This window comes from Gobio gobio (genome assembly GCF_949357685.1).
Source record: "Gobio gobio genome assembly, chromosome: 24".
Classification (NCBI taxonomy): domain Eukaryota; kingdom Metazoa; phylum Chordata; class Actinopteri; order Cypriniformes; family Gobionidae; genus Gobio; species Gobio gobio.
In genome coordinates, this window is record NC_137120.1 from 11,040,878 (window position 1) to 11,063,204 (window position 22,327).

Genomic DNA, 22,327 nt, shown 5'->3' on the forward strand with positions numbered 1-22,327 from the left:
ATTTGCACACATTCAATCAGCTGTTTATCAGTACCAATGGAATAAAATACAGGGGAAATATTTGTGTTTCAATTCTCAATATAAACAGCTGTTTACCTTGACTTTAGCCTATAAGGTTAGGGTTTAGAACAAGGTGCCATCTGTTCTGACATACAGTGTTAAAGCATTGGTAAATTTGGCAGTAAAATCCATTGTTTTCGTCTTGGTTAAGCTTGTGTGTAAAAGAAGTTCAAGCATTTAAAATGTTTGTTAACTGTATGCATTTTGTGTAAAAGCAACAATAAATGTGTTAATTGTATAGCCTATACAGACAGATGTTGTGCTAACTGTGTTAAGAGTTTAGGAAATGTGTTAAAAGTATTGAAAAAATGGTCATAGCCATTGTAAAAAGCTGTAATATATAGAGTGTGTATAATACAAACAGTGCATACTGTATTAGAGCGCCATCTAGTGTCATAACTAGGAATTCATCATTCAAAGATTCCAGCTGTTATGAGTGAATCAGATGTTTTTAATGGCATTTATCACATAAACATATCTTTCAGTAAATAAATAAGCACAGGATTTCTTCACAAAATAATACCTATTCATATGCACAGATTATCTACAATATTTATATAAAAATCATCTATGGCCAAAATTAGCCTTTTAACTCTGACATGACAAAATATTTACATGATGATAGTCACCAAACTGATGTCAAACCAGATCAGTGCATATGCTCTTATGATATTATAATGTAAATTACAAGAAACAGACGTTTTTTTAAAGCAATATTTACGTAATTGAAAATGACAGTTTGAACGATAATAAACTCAAGTAAGCGCAGATGACCTTGCCCAGTTACAATGAAAATACATAGTTCCACATCTTTTTTGCACAATAAAAATCTCATATTTCCATGTTGTTCAATCAGTGTGATACTGACCTTTATCATAGCAGAAGAAAACCAGCATAATTATAATGATAAAATTACTCAATTAAGTTGAAATGGAGATCTATAAATTGGTGAAGTCCATGTACACAATACATATTTTTAAAAAATCTGTAAAATTCACAGTGCAGGTGCTTAATTACTTCACAGCCACTAAATGAGTACATTATTATATACATGAACATGTGTAGTACACTGTAATACAAATTATTTTATGGCTAAGTAAATAAAATTATCTTTTGCTAAGAATAACCTCCTGGACCCAGGAATAGACTTTTGTCCACTGTAGTGGACACTATATTTTAGTGAATTTCTCTGACATCATACATGTCACATGTCACAGTCTGGATGTCCTTTAAAAAGCACATTCGGAGCTTTACAGAGATACCAAATGTTTGGAGGTTTCACCAGGACAACAACTTCTTATTGGTCTTTAAAAATGGTTGACATTAATGTTTAGCACTAGAATATTAAGTAAAATCTAATATACTCAATTTTTACTAGTAAATATTAAGCCTAGACATCAAACAGACAAGTACATTTGACTTATGACTCTCTGACACAAATTAATAAAGTATATCATATAAAATGTGTCTTGGAGGAAGGGATCTGCGCATGCGCGGAAAGAAGAAAACCCGCAATCAAGACAAGTAACAGTAGAAACAGAATGACTGAACGAACATTTTATGGTTCTACGCCTTCCACAGGCGATATATATATATTTATAAAAATAGATTTAGACCACTTAACATAGTGATTGCTATCAGGATATGAGGAGACTTTCAACCAGCATAACAAAAAAAACTGTTTTGTAGAGAATCACCTATTGCACCTTTAACAAAATTCTGTTAGAAAACAAAATTATCAGATTCATTACATGTCATTACATTTTATGTAAGTGCAATAATTTACAGTAATACATCATATAATTTACAGATATCAGAATATAAATTAACCCAAAGGCAAAATAAATACACTAAAATAATGTAAACTTGCAGATTTCTGCCATGAATGGAGAAATGTTGAATTTGACCTTATGGTCAAATATGTTTTTATTATGTTTAAGCTGATGAAAGGCTATTCAGCAAAATAATGCTTGTCTCCTCTGATTTAGCTCTTCTGTTTGCAGTGTAACTGTAAGAATGGATTTCACCTAGGCCCAATCTTATTTCCTCAAATCATCCTGTCAGGGCAGATCATACCGAGGACCCAATGAATGGAGCATGGAGCACATCATTTGGGGGAATCCGATTTCTGACTGTCACTGTTATTAACAAGTTGTAGCTTTCGCGACTAATAGGAAACTAATATTATACTTGTTACGAGTAAGCATGTGCGACCTGGCAAGTTAAATTATTCGCTCTGCCTCCTCTGTAATATCAGAACTGGCTCATTTGTGTCCGTGAGCTAATGTAATTCCGCGAGTATTAAGTCTCTGTGCGACCTCATGGTGGAACAAATATTTATAAATAAGAGATACTAAGAAAAATCAACAATCTAAATTAAATCACAAATAATCTTATGATCAGCTGTTAAGTTATAAACGTAACAAATTTAATGAAGTCACATACAATTGGAGTCAGATTAAATTATTCATGGAGTTAAAAAATGGATTCCCACATTGTAATAAAATAAAGTGATTTTCTCCAGAAGCGCCAGAAAAGACACGCAGAATCCCTTCAACCACGCTGCTGGATTCCGCCGTTGGGCCAGTGGGTGGAGCTTACCTAACCTAGAAGAAAACACACAAGACCGTGAAATAGAAAACAGACATAAGAAAAGGAGCAGTGCTTTTGAATGTATAATGTGTTGCACAAATAACAGTGAAGAGTTTACTCAGAGAAATGACTGATAAATGAGGATAAATTACAAAAATGTAAATTCTGTCATTAATTCCCCACCCTCATGTCGTTCCAAACCCGTAAGACCTTCGTTCATCTTCAGAACACAAATTAAGTTATTTTTAATGAAATCCGAGAGCTTTCTGACCACTCCATAGACAGCAACTTAATGAACACTTTCAAGGGTCAGAAAGGTAGTCCAGTTAAAATAGTCCAGTGGTTTAACCTCAATGTTATGAAGTGACGAGAATACAATTTTGTCTGTTTCAGTCTCCTACGCAGTTTATGCAACAGTGCAGCGCTCTCGAGTTGTACAGCCGATGCGGTTCACGTGAGCACCACAAAGCATGCGTGTGATGATGATACAGGAGCTGCACTGTATTTACAGCAAAAACTGCATAGGAGACAAAATGGAATTTTTTAATAAAGTCGATATTTTTGTTTGTTTTTGCGCACAAACTGTATTCTCGTCACTTCATAACATTAAGGTTGAACCACTGGAGTCCCATTGACTATTGTTATGATGTCTTTATCTTTCTGGACCTTGATAGTGTTTATTAAATTGCTGTCTATGGAGGGGTCAGAGAGCTCTCGGATTTCATCAAAAATGTCTTCATTTGTGTTCAGAAAATGAACGGGTTTGGAACGACATGAGGGTGAGGAATTACTGACAGCAGTACCGTCGCTCCCACCACGCGCATCACGCGCTGCGCATAGAGCACCAAGTGCTGAGGTCTCAGATTTGGGACCGAGTCTGCGCAGCAGAGAGCAGGAAGTAGAACCGTGATATCAAAAACCCGCCCACACTCTCGCAGATGCAGAACAATTCATTATGTTGGTGTGAAATAAACAGTTATGGAAATGTAGAAATCAAAGCTAAAGCTCCAATCTCCTCCCGAAAATCCCGAAAAAGTCTGTTGGTGCCTCAGTGACAACTTTACTCAGAGAAGCCGTCAATCTCAGCTGTCAATCATGACGTCACACCCCCCGTTTTTATAGCATCAAATAACTAACTAAAACTGCACCTATTTAAAAAACGAACACTTGAAATGAAATCATCGTGATAAAAAAACTGCCTAAAATGACAGAAACCTAGCCTGACAAGCCAGACCCACATCAAGATGTTGGGTCTGGAAACTCACCATTGATAGGGCTCAATCCGAGGGGCGGGATAAACAGTTGTTTTTCAAATTCCCTCTGCACGCAATTGGATAGCGCCATGAGCGCCACAACCAACCAGAGCAAAGAAGAAGGTGAAGCTGAGCTAACGTTAGTTGATAGATTTTCGCCGTATCCGGTCGGCAAAATTTTGTACATATCTTCTTTTCTTAAGAATAACGTCAGTGCGGTTCTTTGTTCTTTTCTCATAGAAAAGCTTAACTCCAAGTTGTCCAGAGTCGCGGCCAAAGCCAATTCAAAAGGCCGCTGTTCGTCAGCTTCTTTGTTTACGAGTAGCACGCAGAACCTCCTCAACTCAGCCGTGACGGAGTGACGTGCCGTCATTATGTTAAGCCCGCCCACCGACTCTACACACGCTGTGAATGGCCTGACCAGAGTTCGTTTTTTCCAGCTCTCAGGTCTACCGAGAGTTGCTAGACTACACTCGCGGCAAAATACATTTTCTGCCGCTAGGGTGCGTCTAGATTTCTAGGCTAACAGAAACCAACTTTGGGAAAAAATGATGTGTAATTTGATTGTTTAGTTTGTCTCACGTCCATTAGAATACATGGAGGGGCGGGGGTTATGACCCCCTGGGACAATAACACATACAATCTATTTGTGTACATCACACACATAAAATCGCACAAAATGCTGCAAAGCATGCAACGTTTGAAAAATGATTATGCAAAATGAAATACTTACACTTTAGTCGTTTTTGTTTAGACTTAGAGTAAATCACACCAGCAGCAGCAGCAGCTACCATGGTAAGCAGCAGTGAGTATATGAGAACAAGTTTTTCTGCTTTACCACCCGAGGGTGCTGGAGTTTCTACATGTGAATCTGTAGTGAATAGAGGGAATCTTTAGACAAGACAAACAATATATAATATAATATACCACATTTCACAGATTCATACACAATGGCAATACTTGTAAAAGATGCATACAAGCAATACAAAAATAACAGTAACAAATTTAAAATGTATTTAAAATTAAATTAAGCAAAAAGTGCATACAGTGCAATCAGTAATATGCTGCACAGCGCTCAGTCAGAAAATGCACAGCTCTACATAAATGGCCATGGAGGAAACAGTCACAGTTATGTTTAGTCTTCAGTGTCTTGTTTGGTTTTAGGGTACGTTGTCAAAACGATCCCCGTTCACACGGATCTGAGAAAACTGTTAAAAACGCTGTTATGCTGCTAGGCCAGCAGATGACGATGTCACTTTGTAAAGAAACACCACGCCTATAGACTGAACACGTAAAACACGTGTGCATGACGTCATTGATTTAATTGTTTCTACGAACTGCTTTTGGGGGAACTAAATTAGCTTCAGGGTCTAACTCAACACAATAGGAACTACCAGTGACGTAAGTGTATGCTGACTGGCCGAACGCACGCAAAACACCAGCACCCACCATTTTAAAAAGAACAGTGTATGCATATACTCTACAAATAATTCTGCGGACATGGAAAACAGTGATAGATGGACATCTCAGCCTTTATGCTAAGGAGCAATCCAACGCAACTTTGAAGGACCCAAGCGAAACATGATTATGGCTCAATTTGAAATCGCCCCCTAAACCCTCAATTACTTTTCTTTACTTTAGTCTACTAATACAGTTCACTTAAAAGGAGTGAATGAAAACGAGTGAGTGAATTCGGACAGCCGTTGTGCGTACATCGGCTGTACACTCGTTTTTGCCGTGCATTGTGGGATGCACTCTATAACGTCCACTATGGTTTCGGACACCACTACAAATGTGAGCGCTGTGTGCTCGGGCGTTCTCATCGGCATCTAAATAAATGTCTGCTGCTCCGTCAAAATAAAAGTCACAACAACAAACGTGGCTTACGTCACTATAGAGTTCCTACTGGTGGTGCGAATGCAACCAGGAAAAGGTTCCTATGGGAACATTTAGTTCTCGGGGAACCACCCTGGAGGCTAGTTCATATACAGTTCCTAGAACTACCCGGTGTGAAAATGGCTCAAGTTTGCATTTTCAGGCCCCCAAAACGTGTAACAGCCAAAACGAATAAAACGTTTTCTGGTTTTAGTTGAAAATGGTGTTGTGTAAAGGCCCATTAGTCTCAGTTTGTCTTTGTCATTGTCATTGATTTGTTATCATAGTGCCCAATTAGTCCTCACCTGTTCCTAATTCTTTTGATACCTTCCTCATGTATTTAATCCTTCAGTTCCCTCAGTTCTAGGTCTTGAATTAAAGGTTATGGTTTGTTGTGTAGTCTTTTTAGTTGTTTAGAGTTTATTAAAAGTATACATTTTTTTAATTATTGAAGGACAGTATGTGATGTGGGAGAGAGAGGGGAGACAGGATCAGGAATCACTGCCCACGAGGCTATTGGCTCAGACATTAAAAGTAGTCATTTAGTCATTTAGTCATTTGGTTATCAATGTGATTGTTCTGAGGTTTAGTGTCCTTACACTTTCTGACCAAATCAAGAATTTTTCAAATCATTTTATAGGAATTACACATACAACTGAAAATGAACCAGCGACAGGGTCATGGGCGGCCAAGGCTCATTGATACACGTGGGAAGCAAAAGCTGGCCCGTGTGGTCCGATCAAACAGACAAGCTACTGTAGCTCAAATTGCTCAAGAAGGTAATGCTGGTTCTGATAGAAATGAGAATACATAATGCACCGCAGTTTGTTGTGTATGGGGCTGCATATCCGCAGACCAGTCAGGGTGCCCATGCTGACCCCTGTCCACTGCCCGAAAGCGTCAATAGTGGCATGTAAGCATCAGAAATGGACCATGGAGCAATGGAAGATGGTGGCCTGGTCTGATGAAACACATTTTCTTTTACATCACATGGATGGCCGGGTGCGTGTGCATTGCTTACCCGGGGAACACATGGCACCAGGATGCACTATGGGAAGAAGGCAAGCCGGTGGAGGCAGTGTGATGCTTTGGGCAATGTTCTGCTGGGAAACCTTGGGTCCTGCCATCCATGTGGATGTTACTTTGACAAGTACCACCTACCTAAGCATTGTTGCAGACCATGCACACCCTTTCATGGAAACAGTATTCCCTGGTGTCTGTGCCTGGCTCTTTCAGCAGATAATGCACCACCACAAAGCAAAAATGGTTCAGGAATGTTTTGAGGAGCACAACGTTTGAGGTGTTGACTTGGCCTCCAAATTCCCCAGATCTCAATCCATTCGAGCATCTGTCGGATGTGCTGAACAAATAAGTCAGATCCATGGAGGCCACACTTCACAATTTACTGGACTTAAAGGATCTGCTGCTAAGATCTTGGTGCCAGAGATACCACAGCACACCTTCAGGGGTCTAGTGGAGTCCATGCCTCAACGGGCAGGGCTGTTTTGGCAGCAAAGTGACAAAAATACAAAAAGAAAATGCTACAGAACTTTACATCTTGTAATATTAATCTCCAGTCATGATTTGAAAATAATATTTAAAATAAGCCATATATTTTTGACATCATGGAGATACATTTAGGTTAATGTTAATGGAAAAATATATAAATATAGGCCTACTTTTTCCCCAACACAAATCATTGCTAGTCAGTGAAAGTGTTAATACAATCCGAAGAGAGGCACTGACCTGATGGTACCAGTAGAAAAACTTTATAATTAAAGCCATTAATAACTAAATTATACTCACCATTAAGAGCAACATCGAAGCTCTTTGTTATGCTGAATCTGTCTCTGTTGATCAGTAGTTTATAGAGTCCAGTGTCTGTGTTTGTTATGTTTGTGATGGTCAGAGATCCAGTCTGACGATCCAGCTTCAGTCTCTCTCTGAATCTCTCAGGACACTGAACGTCTTTACAGTTATAACTGAGATCTCCAGTGATTTTTGCAATACAAGTATCATTAAAATACCACATTATCACATAATTTGGTTTTTTTATTTCACCGGGATCAAAAGTGACAGATTCTCCCTCCTTCACCGACCTTGTCTTCATTTTCTTCATCTCTGCATCAGGAACACCTGAAAACACAAATAAACAGCAGGCTGAAGGATCTTCCTGGTTGAATAAACTGTCAAAATTAATATACATATTAATTTCAAAGATTTTGAGAAATTCACTCAAAACAAGATTAACTGCAAAATTGCTAAACAATTGTGGTTAAAAAAAACAAGGTAACCACAAGGTTACAAATGTAACCCCCATTCCCCGAAGCATCTAGGTTACTAATGTAAGGGTACAGAGACGTGCTGCAAGGAAGAGTACAGTACTCAACCATTCAAGTTCAAATTCAACCCATTCAATCACAACATACGGGCACCGAGCCTAGCACAGGGGCTGACGAACCATGCATGCACACAAGCACTAGACCTGATGTCAGACGCCTTTGCCAGTGTTCACCAGCTGGGGAACTCACCTGAGGAGTGAATAGAGCACAAATGAGTCCTAGGGAATGGTGCTGCAAGCGGTATACTGAGCCAGCCTCTCCATACATCACATGCTTGTAGACAACATATGGGAAGAAACAGTCTCTGCTCGGAGATTATAGAATCTCACAAATGTTTCAGGTGTCACTCAGCCAGCAGCTCTGCAAATGTCTGCCTGCATAGTGCCTTGTGCCAATGCTCAGGAGGCAATTGATATGCCACTGCAGTTGAGGTCCTGTCTAGGAGACCGAGGCAGCATGCCCATTGTACCCCAGCTGGTGGTGGAGGCATCTGTTGAGACAACAACATGCCTGCAAGGTCTGACAGTGCCATGGCCATCTCGGGACTCTGTCATGTAACCAGTGCTGAAGCGGTCTCAATCGGTGTGACTGTGTCTGCGGATGCCATATGCCCCAGGAGCCTCTGGAAACTTTTCAGTGGAACTGTTGTCATGCCCTTGAATGAATTGAAGCTGTTCAGCACTGACTGAGGACGCTTGTTCGTGAGATGAGCCGTCATGTTGACAGAGTCCAACTCCATACCGTCAAAAGAGATCATTTGCACGGGAGAGTTCACTGTTTTCCCAGTTGATCTGAAGCCCCAGATAGCTGAGGTGACTGAGCGCCAGGTCCTTGTGTTCGCCCCAACTGATCTCACAAGTGGGCCTGAATGAGCCAGACATCGAGATGCTTTCAGGATGCAAACACCCACTTCCCGTAGAGCAGGGGTCTCAAACTCGCGGGCCACTTGAGGCCCGCAGGATGATATTTTGTGGCCCCCTACTTGACATCAAAGTTTAGTGTTAGTGCGGCCCACGCGTTGTTCTGAAAAGCACCTTTTTGCTGAGTCGTTACGTGTGCAGCACTTGCCACGCTTGCTGCCTCCTTTGTGTGTGTGTGTGTGTGTGTGTGTGTGTGAGAGAGAGTTGGCTCGCCCCTCCCTCATGCAGTATAATTGGTTGACACCGCGTGATTGACAGGAACAGACGAACGAAGCTGATCAGACAGTCGAAACTAATGTGGTCTAACCATAGACTGTAAAAAAATCGAACAGCGCTGGTCAATGTCAAAATGATTGAGATGGCCAAACAAATCAAGGTTTACGTTCTCTTTTGGCTCGTGCACACTGTACAGTCTTCACACACAGACGAGCGCATCAATCTATCGCTTAATGCCGTTACTGAGAGAGACTATTCTTTCCGGTGAAATCACAAAACAAAATGCACATAAACGTGTCCATGCTCTTAATATACAATCATTGAGGTCTCGACCCTAACCCTAACCCTAACCCTAACCTCAACAATCATTGATCTTTGACACGGTTGACAAAAATTCTACCACCAGACCTCTAGAGAATTCGAAAGTTGATCGCGGATCTATATATTTATTCACTCATGCTAAGAATATCGGGACTAATAATATATTTGATGCAAATTAATGCAAATATTGTTTACAAATAGTCCCAAAAAGAGTATTTCCCAACTAGAATTAGACCTAGAATTTCGTTCACTGTTCTGTTTGACCTGGTTACAGCCTTGCTTTGAATTAGTCTATTATTTAAAATAAAATTAAAATATTAAAATATTAAAATTCATTATTTCATTTTACATGATTTAATTTCTATAGGCAATATTTAAAAAAATAGAGTAGGCAAGAGAAGCCTATGTTCTGAAGAACCGTTCATGTTCAGAAGGAAAGTTAAAATTTAGAGGAACCGTTCATGTTCAGAAGAAACATTCATGTTGAAGAACTGTTAATAATAAAGATTGAGAATTGTGCTCCTTTTTTTTTGGAATACTTGAAACAATTTTTATGTGTAATACTTGACGCGGCCCAGCCTGACCCAGAGTCTACCTCCAGCGGGCCGGGTAAAATGAGTTTGAGACCCCTGCCGTAGAGGGATAAGGGTGGCCTCCACAACCTTCGTAAAGCTGTAAAGACATTGTACTGGTATGCAAGGACTGCAATCTCCGCATATAGGACAGGGGCCTCTACATTCGTCACTGAGGTGAAATGGATGCTACTGAACCTGGGGAGACACCGGGCGAACTGAATTGCATAGCTGAGTCTCATCGTTCGAATGTGCCAGCGGCTGGGAAGCGCTAGCCAGGCTCCCGGACACCGAACAAGCGGGACCAGAGACGTAGTAGTGTGGTGGGGCAGCGGGGCATTTCTTTTCTTCACGGGGTACAGATGTCCTTGGCGATGAATAGACTGAGGGGCAGCTTGTGACCGTCTCGTAGCAGAGCATCGGGGACAGGCTTTTTTTCTACTGGACTGCCAAGAACTACTGGGTATAGTCCTCGACAGTGTTGCCAAAGAGGCCACCTTGCAGGATGGAAGCATGAAGGAAGTGCACTTCGTCAACATCTCGCACCTCTGCAGGGTAGTAGTGTGGTGGGGCAGCGGGGCATTTCTTTTCTTCACGGGGTACAGATGCCCTTGGCGATGAATAGACTGAGGGGCAGCTTGTGACCATCTCGTAGCAGAGCATCGGGGACAGAATTTTTTTCTACTGGACTGCCAAGAACTACTGGGTATAGTCCTCGACAGTGTTGCCAAAGAGGCCACCTTGCAGGATGGGAGCATGAAGGAAGTGCACTTCATCAACATCTCGCACCTCTGCAGGGTAACCAGAGATGGCGCTTCTGGACCACCAAGGTGGACATCATCTGGCCAAGGGTCTGAATTGCATCGCCCGGAGGGCGAGGTCCATCACTGAATGCAGTTCCTGCATCAACCCTAGCTCAGAGCTACTCTAGTGCATTCTGAGTGCTTTGGCTTAGTAGACCTGCAGGGTGCCATTGCACACAGGGCAGAGGCAGCCTGTCCAGCAGCACTGTAAGCCTCAGCAGCGAGAGCTGCTGTGGTCTCACAGGTGCTCGACAGGAGTCGCGGATGACTCCACTGCAACTGCACACTCCACCTGGGGAATCCCCACAAACCTCCTGACTGCCCCATCATGGAGGATATAATAACGGAACAAAATAATTTAAAACAAAAACCAGATCATTTACATTGTATTGACATTTTTATATGAAATGAGATACTAGTAACACTTCCACCGATATTGCGTGTCATCACAACTGAACAAAAAAATGCTGCACTGCCAAAGTGCTCTTCAGCTCCCAGAGCTAAGTGTTTTCAGCAGAGCACCTAGAATTTTCAAACTATTTTTGAAAGCATTTCATATTTTAAACATTCTGTAAATGACTCACCACTGACAGAAACACTGAAGGTCTTATCATTGCTTTCACTGCTGATGATCTGTAGTTTATAAAGTCCAGTGTCTGTGGTGTTGATGTTTGTGATGGTCAGAGATCCAGTCTGATGATCCAGCTTCAGTCTGTCTCTGAATCTCTCAGTACCTTCATTACACTGAACATCTGTACAGATCTTACTTTTATTTCCATTGATTTGAGCGATGCGAATGGCATTAAAATACCATTTAATTCTGTCTTGTTGGTTGGTTTTAACATCAGTGTGTAGAGTGACTGAATCTCCCTCGATCACTGATACTGTTACTCTGTCTGTATAAACATCAGACACACCTGAAGAAGAAATGAACAGTTAATTATAAATCATGTTTGGCACACTGAAACAAAACAACAGGAAAGTGCTGTGAATTTTTTTTTAAATGTATGCAGATCCATAAGGATTGTATGGGTAGTGAGATATAAAGTGATTCATGGTGCAGATTCAAAACACAATATATTCCTGACCTGGAGGAGGGGGCTCAGTCCCACTGACGGGAAGGCTCTCCCAAGGGAAAGACACAAGCTTCCTGTAGGAGCGACCGTGGAAAGATATATGGGATCCCCGCAGGGTCACTCACATAACCCGAGCCCAATACCGGTTCTCAAGGATTCCGCGGCAAGGGGCCTGATGCCAGACGTTCCGCCACGTCCGGCACAGAGGGTGATGGAAGACTCACAGTGTTTGCTTCTGGAGAATAAGAGTGCCGGAGCGCAGCAAGCCGACAAGAGCCGGGGCCTCTCAGTGCTTCTACCCGTTTGAGGTGAGAACACAGGAGGAGACCGGCTCTACACGTAGGCTAAAGAATTTAGCGAACGTGTTGGGTGTCGCCCAGCCTGCAGCTCTACAGATGTCTGACAGCGAGGCGCCACGTGCCAGCGCCCAGGAGGATGCAACACTTCTAGTAGAGTGTGCTCGCACCCTGAGCGGACAGGGCACACCTTGTGCTTGGTAAGCCAAGGTGATGGCATCCACTATCCAGTGGGCCATCCTCTGCTTGGAGACAGCCTTTCCCTTCTGCTGGCCTCCGTGACAGACAAAGAGCTGATCTGAGGTTCTGAAGCTTTGAGTTCTATCCACGTAAATCCGCAGAGCGCGGACGGGACAGAGCAAAGCTAGGGCTGGGTCTGCCTCCTCCGGGGGCAGCGCTTGCAGGTTCACCACCTGGTAGGTGGTAGGAGTGGTAGGAACTTTGGGCACATAGCCAGGCCGGGGTCTCAGCACCACGTGGGTATCACCCGGCCCGAACTCTAGGCACGATTAGTCGACCGAAAATGCCTGCAGGTCCCCTACCCTCTTGATGGAGGCCAATGCAGCCAACAGCAAAGTCTTCATAGACAGAATCTTTAGCTCTGCTGACTGCAAAGGCTCAAATGGGGAATTCTGAAGTGCTCAGAGCACCAGAGCAAGATCCCAAGAGGGTATGGAGAGAGGGCGAGGAGGATTTAACCATCTCTCGCCCCCCTAAGGAACCTGACGACCAGGTCGTGCTTCCCAACCGTCTTGCCTTCTACATGGTCGTGATTGGCGGATATTGCAGCAACATAAACCTTGAGGGTGCAGGGCGACAGCCAACGCTCCAACCCCTGTTGCAGGAAGGAAAGCACAGACGCGATCGAACATCTTCGGGGGTCTTCTTGGCGAAAAGAACACCACTGGACAAACAGGTTCCACTTCAAGACGTAAGCCTGTCTTGTAGACGGTGCTCGTGCCGAAGTGATGGTGTTAACTACCTCTTGGGGTAAGTCACCAAGAACCGCCGCGTCCTGTCAAGGGGCCAGACATGAAGCTTCCACAGGTCTGGACGCGGCAGCCAAAGGGTGCCCCGTCTCTGAGTCAGATGGTCCTTCCTCAGAGGAATCGGCCAAGGAGGGGCTGTCGCGAGGAGCATAAGTTCTGGGAACCAGGTCCGGTTGGGCCACTATGGGGCCACCAGCAGGACCTGCTCCTCGTCCTCCCTGACCTTGCACAGAGTCTGTGCAAGTAGGCTCACTGGGGGAAACGCATATTTGCGCAGCCCCTGGGGCCAGCTGTGCGCAAGGGCATCCGTGCCGAGTGTACCCTCGGTCAGCGAATAGATCCACTGGCATTTGGACGTTTCTGGGGAGGCAAACAGGTCAACCTGTACCACCCCGAACTGTCTCCAAATCAGCGAACCACCTAGGGGTGGAGTCGCCACTCGCCTGGGAGCGCAGCTCGTGAAAGCTCGTCGGCCACACGGTTGTGCACACCAGGGACATGAATGGCCCGGAGCGACCTCAGACACTTCTGACTCCAGAGGAGGAGATGGCGGGTGAGTTGCGACATGCGATGGGGACGCAGACCACCTTGTCGGTTGATATACGCAACGGTCGCAGTGTTGTCCGTGCGGACCAGTACATCTTTGCCCCGTAACCGCGCTTTGAGGCGGCTCAGAGCAAGATGCACTGCTAGCAACTCGAGGCAATTGATATGCCAATGTAGGTGTGCCCGTCTGTGCCCGTCCAAACCCCTGACACTGCATGCCCATTGTACGTGGCTCCCCAGCCCATGGCAGAGGCATTCGTGAAAACCACAGCGTGCCTGGACACCTGTTCCAGGGGAACTCCGGCCCGAAGGAACAAGGGGTCTGACCATGGACTGAAGGACTGGCCTGCAGGCTGGTGTGATGCTCACCCGGTGAGTGCCGCGTTGCCATGCCCACCTCGGGAGTCGGCCGTGTAGCCAATGCTGAAGCGGTCTCATATGAAGCAGGCAGAGCGGTGTTACTGTCGCAGCGGCTGCCATATGCCCCAGGAGCCTCTGAAACTGTTTCAGTGGAACAGCCATCCTGCCTTGAAATGTGTTCAGGCAGTTCAGCATCGACTGGACATGCTCCTCCGTGAGGCGCACTGTCCGTTTGACCGAATCCAACTCCATACCGAGAAAAGAGATCCTCTGCACGGGGGCGAGTTTGCTCTTTTCCCAGTTGACCCGAAGACCCAACTAGCTGAGGTGTCTGAGCACCAGGTCCCTGTGTTCGCACAACTGATCCCTGGACTGTGCTAGAATGAGCCAGTCGTCGAGATAGTTGTGGATGCGAACGCCCTGTTCTCTCATGGGCACAAGGGCCCCCTCCGTGACTTTTGTGAAGACACAGGGGGACAGGGACAACCCGAAGGGCAGAACTCTGCACTGATATGCTCGACCCTCGAACGCAAATCACAGAAACGGCCTACGTCAAGCGGGACCAGAGGGACCACCGGCGTACCCACCGTGGGGCAGCGAGGTGGAATGCAGGTACCGGGCTGGGGCGGCTGTCTCGTGGAGGCGGCCCGCAGTGAGGTGTGAGTGTGCTGTGCAACACTTACCTGATTCCACAGGTGGGCAGGAGGAACGTGAGAAGGTCGTCCACTGCTGCCTGCTGGCGAAGGGGGAGGATGAGTCTGGCCGGCGTTTGACCGACTGATATTGCTATTTTATTGAAAATTTGGGTACTGCTGAGGTGCACCTCCTCGTGCACCTCCGGGAAGAAAGGAACTGGGGTGGGGCGCTGAGAACCAGCACGGGCCACCCCGAGAAACCAATCGTCCAACCTTGAGGGTTCGGGACACAGTGGAGGGTTTCACACGAGCCCAACTCTCTTTGCGGCCTGGGAAAGCATGGCCATCATTTCTGGATCAGTATCGAGCACAGCGAATCTTCCCGAAGGAGTCCCCTGCGCCGACACGTCATGTCCCGAAATATCTGACCCTCCCTCCGATGCAGCGATGGACATCTGGTCCTCGCACACCTCATTAATGGCCCACCGCGTTCCAACGGCAGCTCTACTGGCTGCGGAGTGCGAGAGGGATGAGGGTTGTTGTTTCCTTGGGGGAAGCGCGCTCACCGTAACCCTCAAATCCCCTGCGCTACTGCCTGAAGTAACCCTCTGTGGAGGGTTAGATTGAGGCAGAGGCACGGGGACTCCACCCCTTGCGAGATGGAGTATAGACCGCAACTCCGAGATGGTCATGTTCCTGCAGTGAGAACATGAGTCATCCACCAGCGCTGCCTCAGCGTGCTGAACGCCCAAACACGAGATACAGCGCTGGTGACCATCCCTCGTTGACAGGTAACCACCGCATCCAGAAACACACAGATAGAATGTCATCTTGAAAAAGACGCAAGCTCTATCTTTGTTTGCTCTTTCAGAAGGACGCTCTCCTTGGTGCTGAAGCACGCAGGGGGCGGGGTCGCGGCGACACAGCCAGGGGGTGGGTGCAGCCTGACGTGCATGCTCTCTCACACGAAGGCACTCTCTTACAAGCCGTAAGAACAGCTTTTCCAGACGTTCGCACCGAACCAGCTTTGAGAACAGCCTTTGTGATTGCTCTAACAAACAACACAGAGAGATGATCCGAAAACCACACGACCCGCTGCATCACACCAACAGAAGAGATAGCTTCCGAAAGGCGGCTTCCGTTTATATCTTGGCGTTACCATGTACCACTCGGCTCCGAAGCAAAAGGTTGATTTGATGCAAACACCTGTGTCTCATTTATACCCGCACGGCGTGGCATGAGCACCTGGTGCAATCATTGCATGCCAGTGTGCATTGGCTCATTTAGTTACACTCGAAGTAGATTGGCTCTCGCGAGCCAGATTCCTATTCGTCGGTACTCCGACGTGGTGTCGAGAGTGACCGACTGAATGGGAACCCCATACTTTCCTGTATGATTTTGGTATTTAAATGATCTTTTTGTACAATAATCTATTAAGAAGCACGCTATAATGAATGTTCTGTGTCAAGTGCATAAGTGCGTGTGTGTGTCCCCTCTTAAGACATTTGTAGATTATTCAGAAAAGCAGTGCTTGACAGTTCTGACTCGTCAGGCATCGGGTATAGCAATACATGGTGCAGACAAAACCAGGATACCAAAAAAGGAAAGAAAAACATGAAAAAGAGGAGAGAGACAAGGAAGACAGCTCGACACCAAGATTTTGTTTTGTTTTCTTTCTTTTTTTTTTCAACATTTTTTTATTTAAGTTCCCTGTTGTAACAAGGATCCACTGGAATTAATGATGTGACGTTGAACCGAGGCATCTGAGCTTGTGTCGAGAATAAATGGGCATGCCAGATGAAGCCCCGATTCAAGGCTTGTGTTGTTAACGGAGAAATCATATGACCAATGACAAACGAGGCCTCGGTTTGTGTGGAATACGTCATCGGTTCGGTCTGAGTGTCGCTTCAGGTTGGAAACTTGCACCTCCTTGTGGTTGTTGTGACGTTTCAGAGAAGTGTCAGGAGTAGTAGAAGTGTGTGTCAGAGAGTTGTGTCATTGTCATTATTGTGGTTCATATGTGTTAGGGCTTTATATTATTACATTATACCCCAGGATACTACATTATTACTTTTAGGTTAGATAGTTTTTCTCTAATAGAGTTTTCCTCTATTATTAGGTGTCCTTTGGCATCTGCTGGATAACACAGTTGATTACAGTAGAAGGAGCTCAAGTGCAACAGATGCTAGTGTTGAAGTGGACCGGCATTTATCGGAAGTAATTCTCACAAGATCTGAGGATCCACTAGTATATTGGACTCAACAGAAGCATCAGTATCCTCACTTAAACCAGTTGGCACTGGCACTTTTATGTTCAACCGCATCCTCTGTTCCATGTGAAAGGATCTTTTCCAAGGCTGAAGAGGTTTTGTCCATGAAGAGGAATCGTCTAACCCCCAACACACTTCAAAAAATTCTGTTCCTCAATAAAAATCAATTATAATCCTTCCTTCACCCACCCCAAACTGCTGTGTAGCAGTTTGCTCCACTATATCCTCAGACCCATAGGCACTACACAAGTGTTGTCAAAAGTACCGACATCTTGTAAATATTCATCAATGATGCTTTTCACAGAGTGCTTACACAGATACACACAGGAGCGTTTGAATGCATGCGTCTATCACTTCTCGCCAGAGAAGCAGTGAGATTTCCTTCTCTCTTCTGCAGAATATGACACGATTGCAAAATATTCAGAATTTAAACAAATTTACACAGGAAGAAGAAAAGAGCCGTCTATGAAAGAGGACAACTTGAATAAAAATCTTACTACTAGTAAGTAAAACTAATCTTAAGTAAAAGTTATGAAGTTAGTTTCGTTGATATATAGAGATAACGTCTCGGGTTATGACTATAACCCTTGTTCCCCGAGAAAGGAACGAGACACTGTGTCATCGTGACAACACTTTGGGGAACGCCCCTCGCGTAAAGCGTCTGAAGAATTAATTAAATCAGCCCAATCCTGATTGGTGTTGCGTGATGACGTAGTATGTGACGGCATACCCGGAAGATACAAAGAGACGTCTGAACACAAAAGAGATAGCATTCTTGCGATGAAGCGAGTGCTCTGTCTGATTGGGTGGACACGAGACGCAGTGTCTCGTTCCCTTCTCGGGGAACAAGGGTTATAGTCATAACCCGAGAAGTTCCCCTTCGAGGGAACTCGAACTGTGTCATCGTGAAGACACTTTGGAGAACGAGTACCCACTATGCCGCACCAATCATACCCAACCCATTGTGAAGCTGGCACAAGGCACAACGTAGGGGGCGAGCACTCTAGTGCCAGGCGTCTCAGGGAGATGCAGACTGTAGTATCTAATGAAGGTGTGCAAAGTGGCCCACCCAGCCGCAGATCTCTTGCATAGAGGCTCCAGAAAGGAGGGCCACCGAGGAGGCCATGCTTCTGGTGGAATGAGCCCTCACGGCTAACGGTGAAGGCAAATTGCGCACCTGATAAGCCGTGGCTATAGCCTGTTTTGAAGCAGGCAGCCCCTTCTTGGGTGAACCAAAACACACCAACAACTGGTCTGACTTTCTCCACTGAGCAGACCTATCCAGGTAAATCCTCAATACACGCAAGGGGCAGAGGAGGTGATGTCTGCTCTCTTCCGCTGTCACGTGAGGTGGAGGATGGAAGGCCTGAAGAACCACTGACCGTGCAACATTAGATGGCACTTTGGGCACATAGCCCGGACTGGGATGCAAGATGGCCTTAACCCCGCCAGGGTCAAACTCCAGGCAGGTTGGTGTGATAGCCACGGCCTGGAGGTCCCCCACTCTCCTCAGAGAAGTGATGGCAAGGAGAAAGGCCACCTTGGAGGTCAGGATTCTCGCCTCAAAGGGGGCCTCAGCCAACCCTCCAAGCACCACTGCCAGGTCCCAGGCCTCATCCTCCGAGCCCCACGGAGGAATCGTACAACCAGATGGTGCCTTCCCAATGGCCCATCACCTAAAGGTGCGTGGAAAGCCCCAATGGCAGCCACATACACCTTAAGTGTGGACGGGGAAAGACCGGCGGAGAAGCGGTCTTGAAGGAACTCCAGCACTGAAGCCCCCGGGCTGATAACTGGGTTCACCTCCCGCTCTCTACACCAAGTGGAAAATACATTCCACTTAAGGCTGTACAACCTCCTGGTGGAAGGAGCTCTGGAGCTGAGTACGGTCTATACGACACCCACCGACAGGCCCTGTCCTAGGTACTGGGCCCCCTCAGGGGCCAGACCCAGAGATCCCACACCTCTGGCAGGGGGTAGAATATCGTGCTACGTATATACGTTGGTAGACAACAACACCAAATAAGACTGACAACACAGAGCGCTAACGCTGAAGAGCAAAAAGCTATCTCTGTTGTGTTCAGACGTCTCTTTGTATCTTCCTGGTATGCCGTCACATACTACGTCATCACGCAACACCAATCAGGATTGGGCTGATTTCATTCATTCTTCAGACGCTTTACACGAGGGGCGTTCCCCTTAGTATTGTCACAATGACGCAGTTCGAGTTCCCTCGAAGGGGAACTGAACATTTAAGCTCACATGTAGTCATTTTTTTATCTTTATTTATTGATTTTAAAGCTTATTTGTATGACATTTAATTAGGCTATTTATATTAATTTTAACTGCCGATTAATGATTAACTAAAATTATACATGTGTAATTGATTAAGGGTATAAAAATTACATAAATGATATCTAAATCATTCAAAATTACTATTATAAATAAGCATTGTTAAAAGCCAGACACTTTAGTTTTTAAAACCATTTGCTATGTAGTGACCTTTAATTTGGAGTAGAAAAAGGGGGAGTGACTTTATTGCATCAGAGGTGTGTCACTTTGCTCACAGCTGATTGGTCCAATTTCAGTTTGAGATGTCTTATCCAGAACATAACCTGCCCTGGAGCAGTTTAGCCATGGAGCGCAAGTTACTATGGATATAAACACTGCTAAAAGCCAAACCACTTTAATGGTACCTAAAACCCAGGATTGATACAAACAAAGCTTAAACATATCTGGCTAGCCAGCTAAACCGGCTTCATGGTATAGGCCCCTGTTTTTGTTCTAATTCTGAAGCTAAACGGCATGAAGCTGTAATAATTATTATAACAAAAAAGAAATTCTATCAATTGGTCACCACAAATGTTTTTCCATGCAATCGTGCAATTGTTTACCAAAACACATAATGTTGCAAAAATGAAACTTATTTATTAAAATTATTAAAAAATTTTATTATAAATTTATTAAAAAACTCCACAAACAGCATTACCAGCTTTACTTATCACTAACCAGTTTGACTTTATTTCTGTCATACATCTAAATAAATTCTTATAGAGAATTAACAGGTTAAAGGCCAGGTTTCATAGACAGGGCTTAGATTAAGCCAACTATTGTTAACTACACTCTAAAAAAAGCTGGGTTATTTTTTTTAACCCAAATGCTGGGTTCAGCCTGCTGGGTCATTTGGGGTTATTCTTACAATTTTTACCCAGTGCTGGGTAGTTTTTCTGTAACTCAGCTGGGTCAATGCAATCCATTGTTAGTTGGTGCCAAACCAGTTAAAACTGAATTAATTTGTCAATGGCCATTTTGTGTTCAATTACATTTTCACTAGTTAAAATGTTAATTCTTGATATCAGTAATTGTATTTTCACTAGTGAAATATCACCATAGGCTGCCATTAAAATTAAATTCTTGATATCATAAATGTTGATTGTTGATATCAGGAATTGAATTGTTGATATCAAGAATTAGCATTTTAACTAGTGAAAATTGAATTGTTGATATCAAGAATTAATATCCTGGGAATGAATAAAAGTTTAAACGGCTTGCCATACACTGACTATAATAGCGTTGATGATCTAGTGCACGGCTGTGGTCCTTTGACGGGTTGAATCTTTTCAAAAATGAATATATACGTCATTTCTGTCACTATCGTCAAAGATTATAGACAATTAGCATTTAGTTTAGATTGGCGGTATGGTTTCTGTTCTGGGCAATAATAGGGATAAACCCCCCTAGAGTAAACAGAACAGAACCAACATAATATATTGCAGATAGCATTAATGTCAATATTAAAATGTACAACCTAATTCGTGAATTTAATCTGATTCAGGGGGAATCAGAATGCCAAATCCTGACTGACGAGTGGAGGAGCTGGGGATGGAGGAGGGTAATTAGCTCCGGAGAAACGCAATAGCAGCTGATGATACTGAAGGAGCCCATGTATGCATAGTTTTCCTATAGACGTGATCAGCTGTGAGCTTGACTAACGTGACCTGCCAGAACTAAAATTACGCATGATTTAAAAAACTGCTTACTGATACCAGGTTTCTTCCCATGGATTCTCATTGGCTGCTGTTGCTGCTCCTGTCACGTCCTATTTAGGCTACTTAATGATTTTTGAGTGTTTTATGACTGTAAAAGACTTACTTGACTTGCCATTGAATACAAATATACAAATATTGTATATGAATAATTCCTGTCCTATATATATATATATATATATATATATATATATACATATATATATAAAAACCAACAAGCTGTGTGAAATTAACTCGGCATGTGTTTTGTCCAAATTTACCCAGCACTGGGTTGCCAAATAACCCAGAAATTGTTGTTTTTAACACAGCATTTTTTAGACTGTAATGAACCGTATTGTAAAGTGTTACCATGTTTCTGTAAATACAAAAAAATCTGTAAAAATAAACATAAAATCTACTTACAGTACAAACTTTTCCATAGGAGGAAGAGATAAATACAAAATGAAAATAATAAATCAATTTATGCCGAATTAGTAATAAAACTCAACTAATAATAATAGATTATGGCCTATATCACTGACCGAAAAAGAGATTATAACAAATAAATGACTTACCACGGTTGAGCAAAACACACGCTGAGATCAAAATAAAAATAAAGTTAATTTTCCCCATGTTTCCTCATGAAAAGATTTGATGAAATGTGCATGTTCTCTTCCTCTTCTTTCATGTAAAATAAAGAAGTGAAAGTGAAGTAAAATGTTGTTACGGTGTCATGAAACCCCCCTGCTGCAGCGGAGTTTTTTCACACCTTCGAGAAGGTCGACTGAAGGAATGATAGGCATTCCATTTCCGACACGCACTGTTCAAGTTTGCTAGTTTCTGTTAGTTCACATGCATTATTTTACACACTAGCAATAACATTTTGAAGTAATTAAGATTTTTTAAATGTTTTTGAAAGGAGAAGGAATTTATTTGATTTAAAATACAGTAAAAACAATATTAAGAAATATTAATACAATTTCTAATAGCTGTTGTGAAAATATTGTAAAATGTTTTTTTATGGTAAATGGTAAAAAATGGTAAATGGACTGGATTTATATATCGCTTTTAACAGACCTACGGCCATCCAAAGCGCTTTACATTTGCCTCACATTCACCCATTCATACACTCATTCACACACCGACGGCGGTGTCAGCCAAGCAAGGCGCCATCCAG

At 43.7% G+C, this 22,327-nt stretch overlaps 1 protein-coding gene across 1 annotated transcript; it reads right to left on the minus strand.

Moving 5' to 3' along the window:
- Positions 1 to 492: 492 nt before the first annotated feature.
- On the minus strand, positions 493 to 21,853 carry LOC307120676 (uncharacterized protein). Its single transcript, XM_079807802.1, has 5 exons — positions 21,726 to 21,853; positions 11,539 to 11,871; positions 7,587 to 7,916; positions 4,639 to 4,776; positions 493 to 2,666 (listed from the first exon to the last, which is right to left on the minus strand). Exons 1-5 carry the CDS (start codon positions 21,781 to 21,783, stop codon positions 2,662 to 2,664), a joined length of 864 nt encoding a protein of 287 aa, XP_079663928.1. The 5' UTR covers positions 21,784 to 21,853; the 3' UTR covers positions 493 to 2,661.
- Between the last annotated feature and the right edge of the window lie 474 nt (positions 21,854 to 22,327).

Bases quoted from the DNA above. Each gene is read 5' to 3' on its own strand.
- LOC307120676 (XM_079807802.1), bottom strand. From the start codon at position 21,783: ATGGGGAAAATTAACTTTATTTTTATTTTGATCTCAGCGTGTGTTTTG. The intron at 7,917-11,538 runs GTGAGTCATTTA...TTGTGTTTTCAG, and splicing joins CTTCAGTGTTTCTGTCAGTG to GTGTTCCTGATGCAGAGATG. The intron at 4,777-7,586 runs GTGAGTATAATT...TATTCACTACAG, and splicing joins CTTCGATGTTGCTCTTAATG to ATTCACATGTAGAAACTCCA.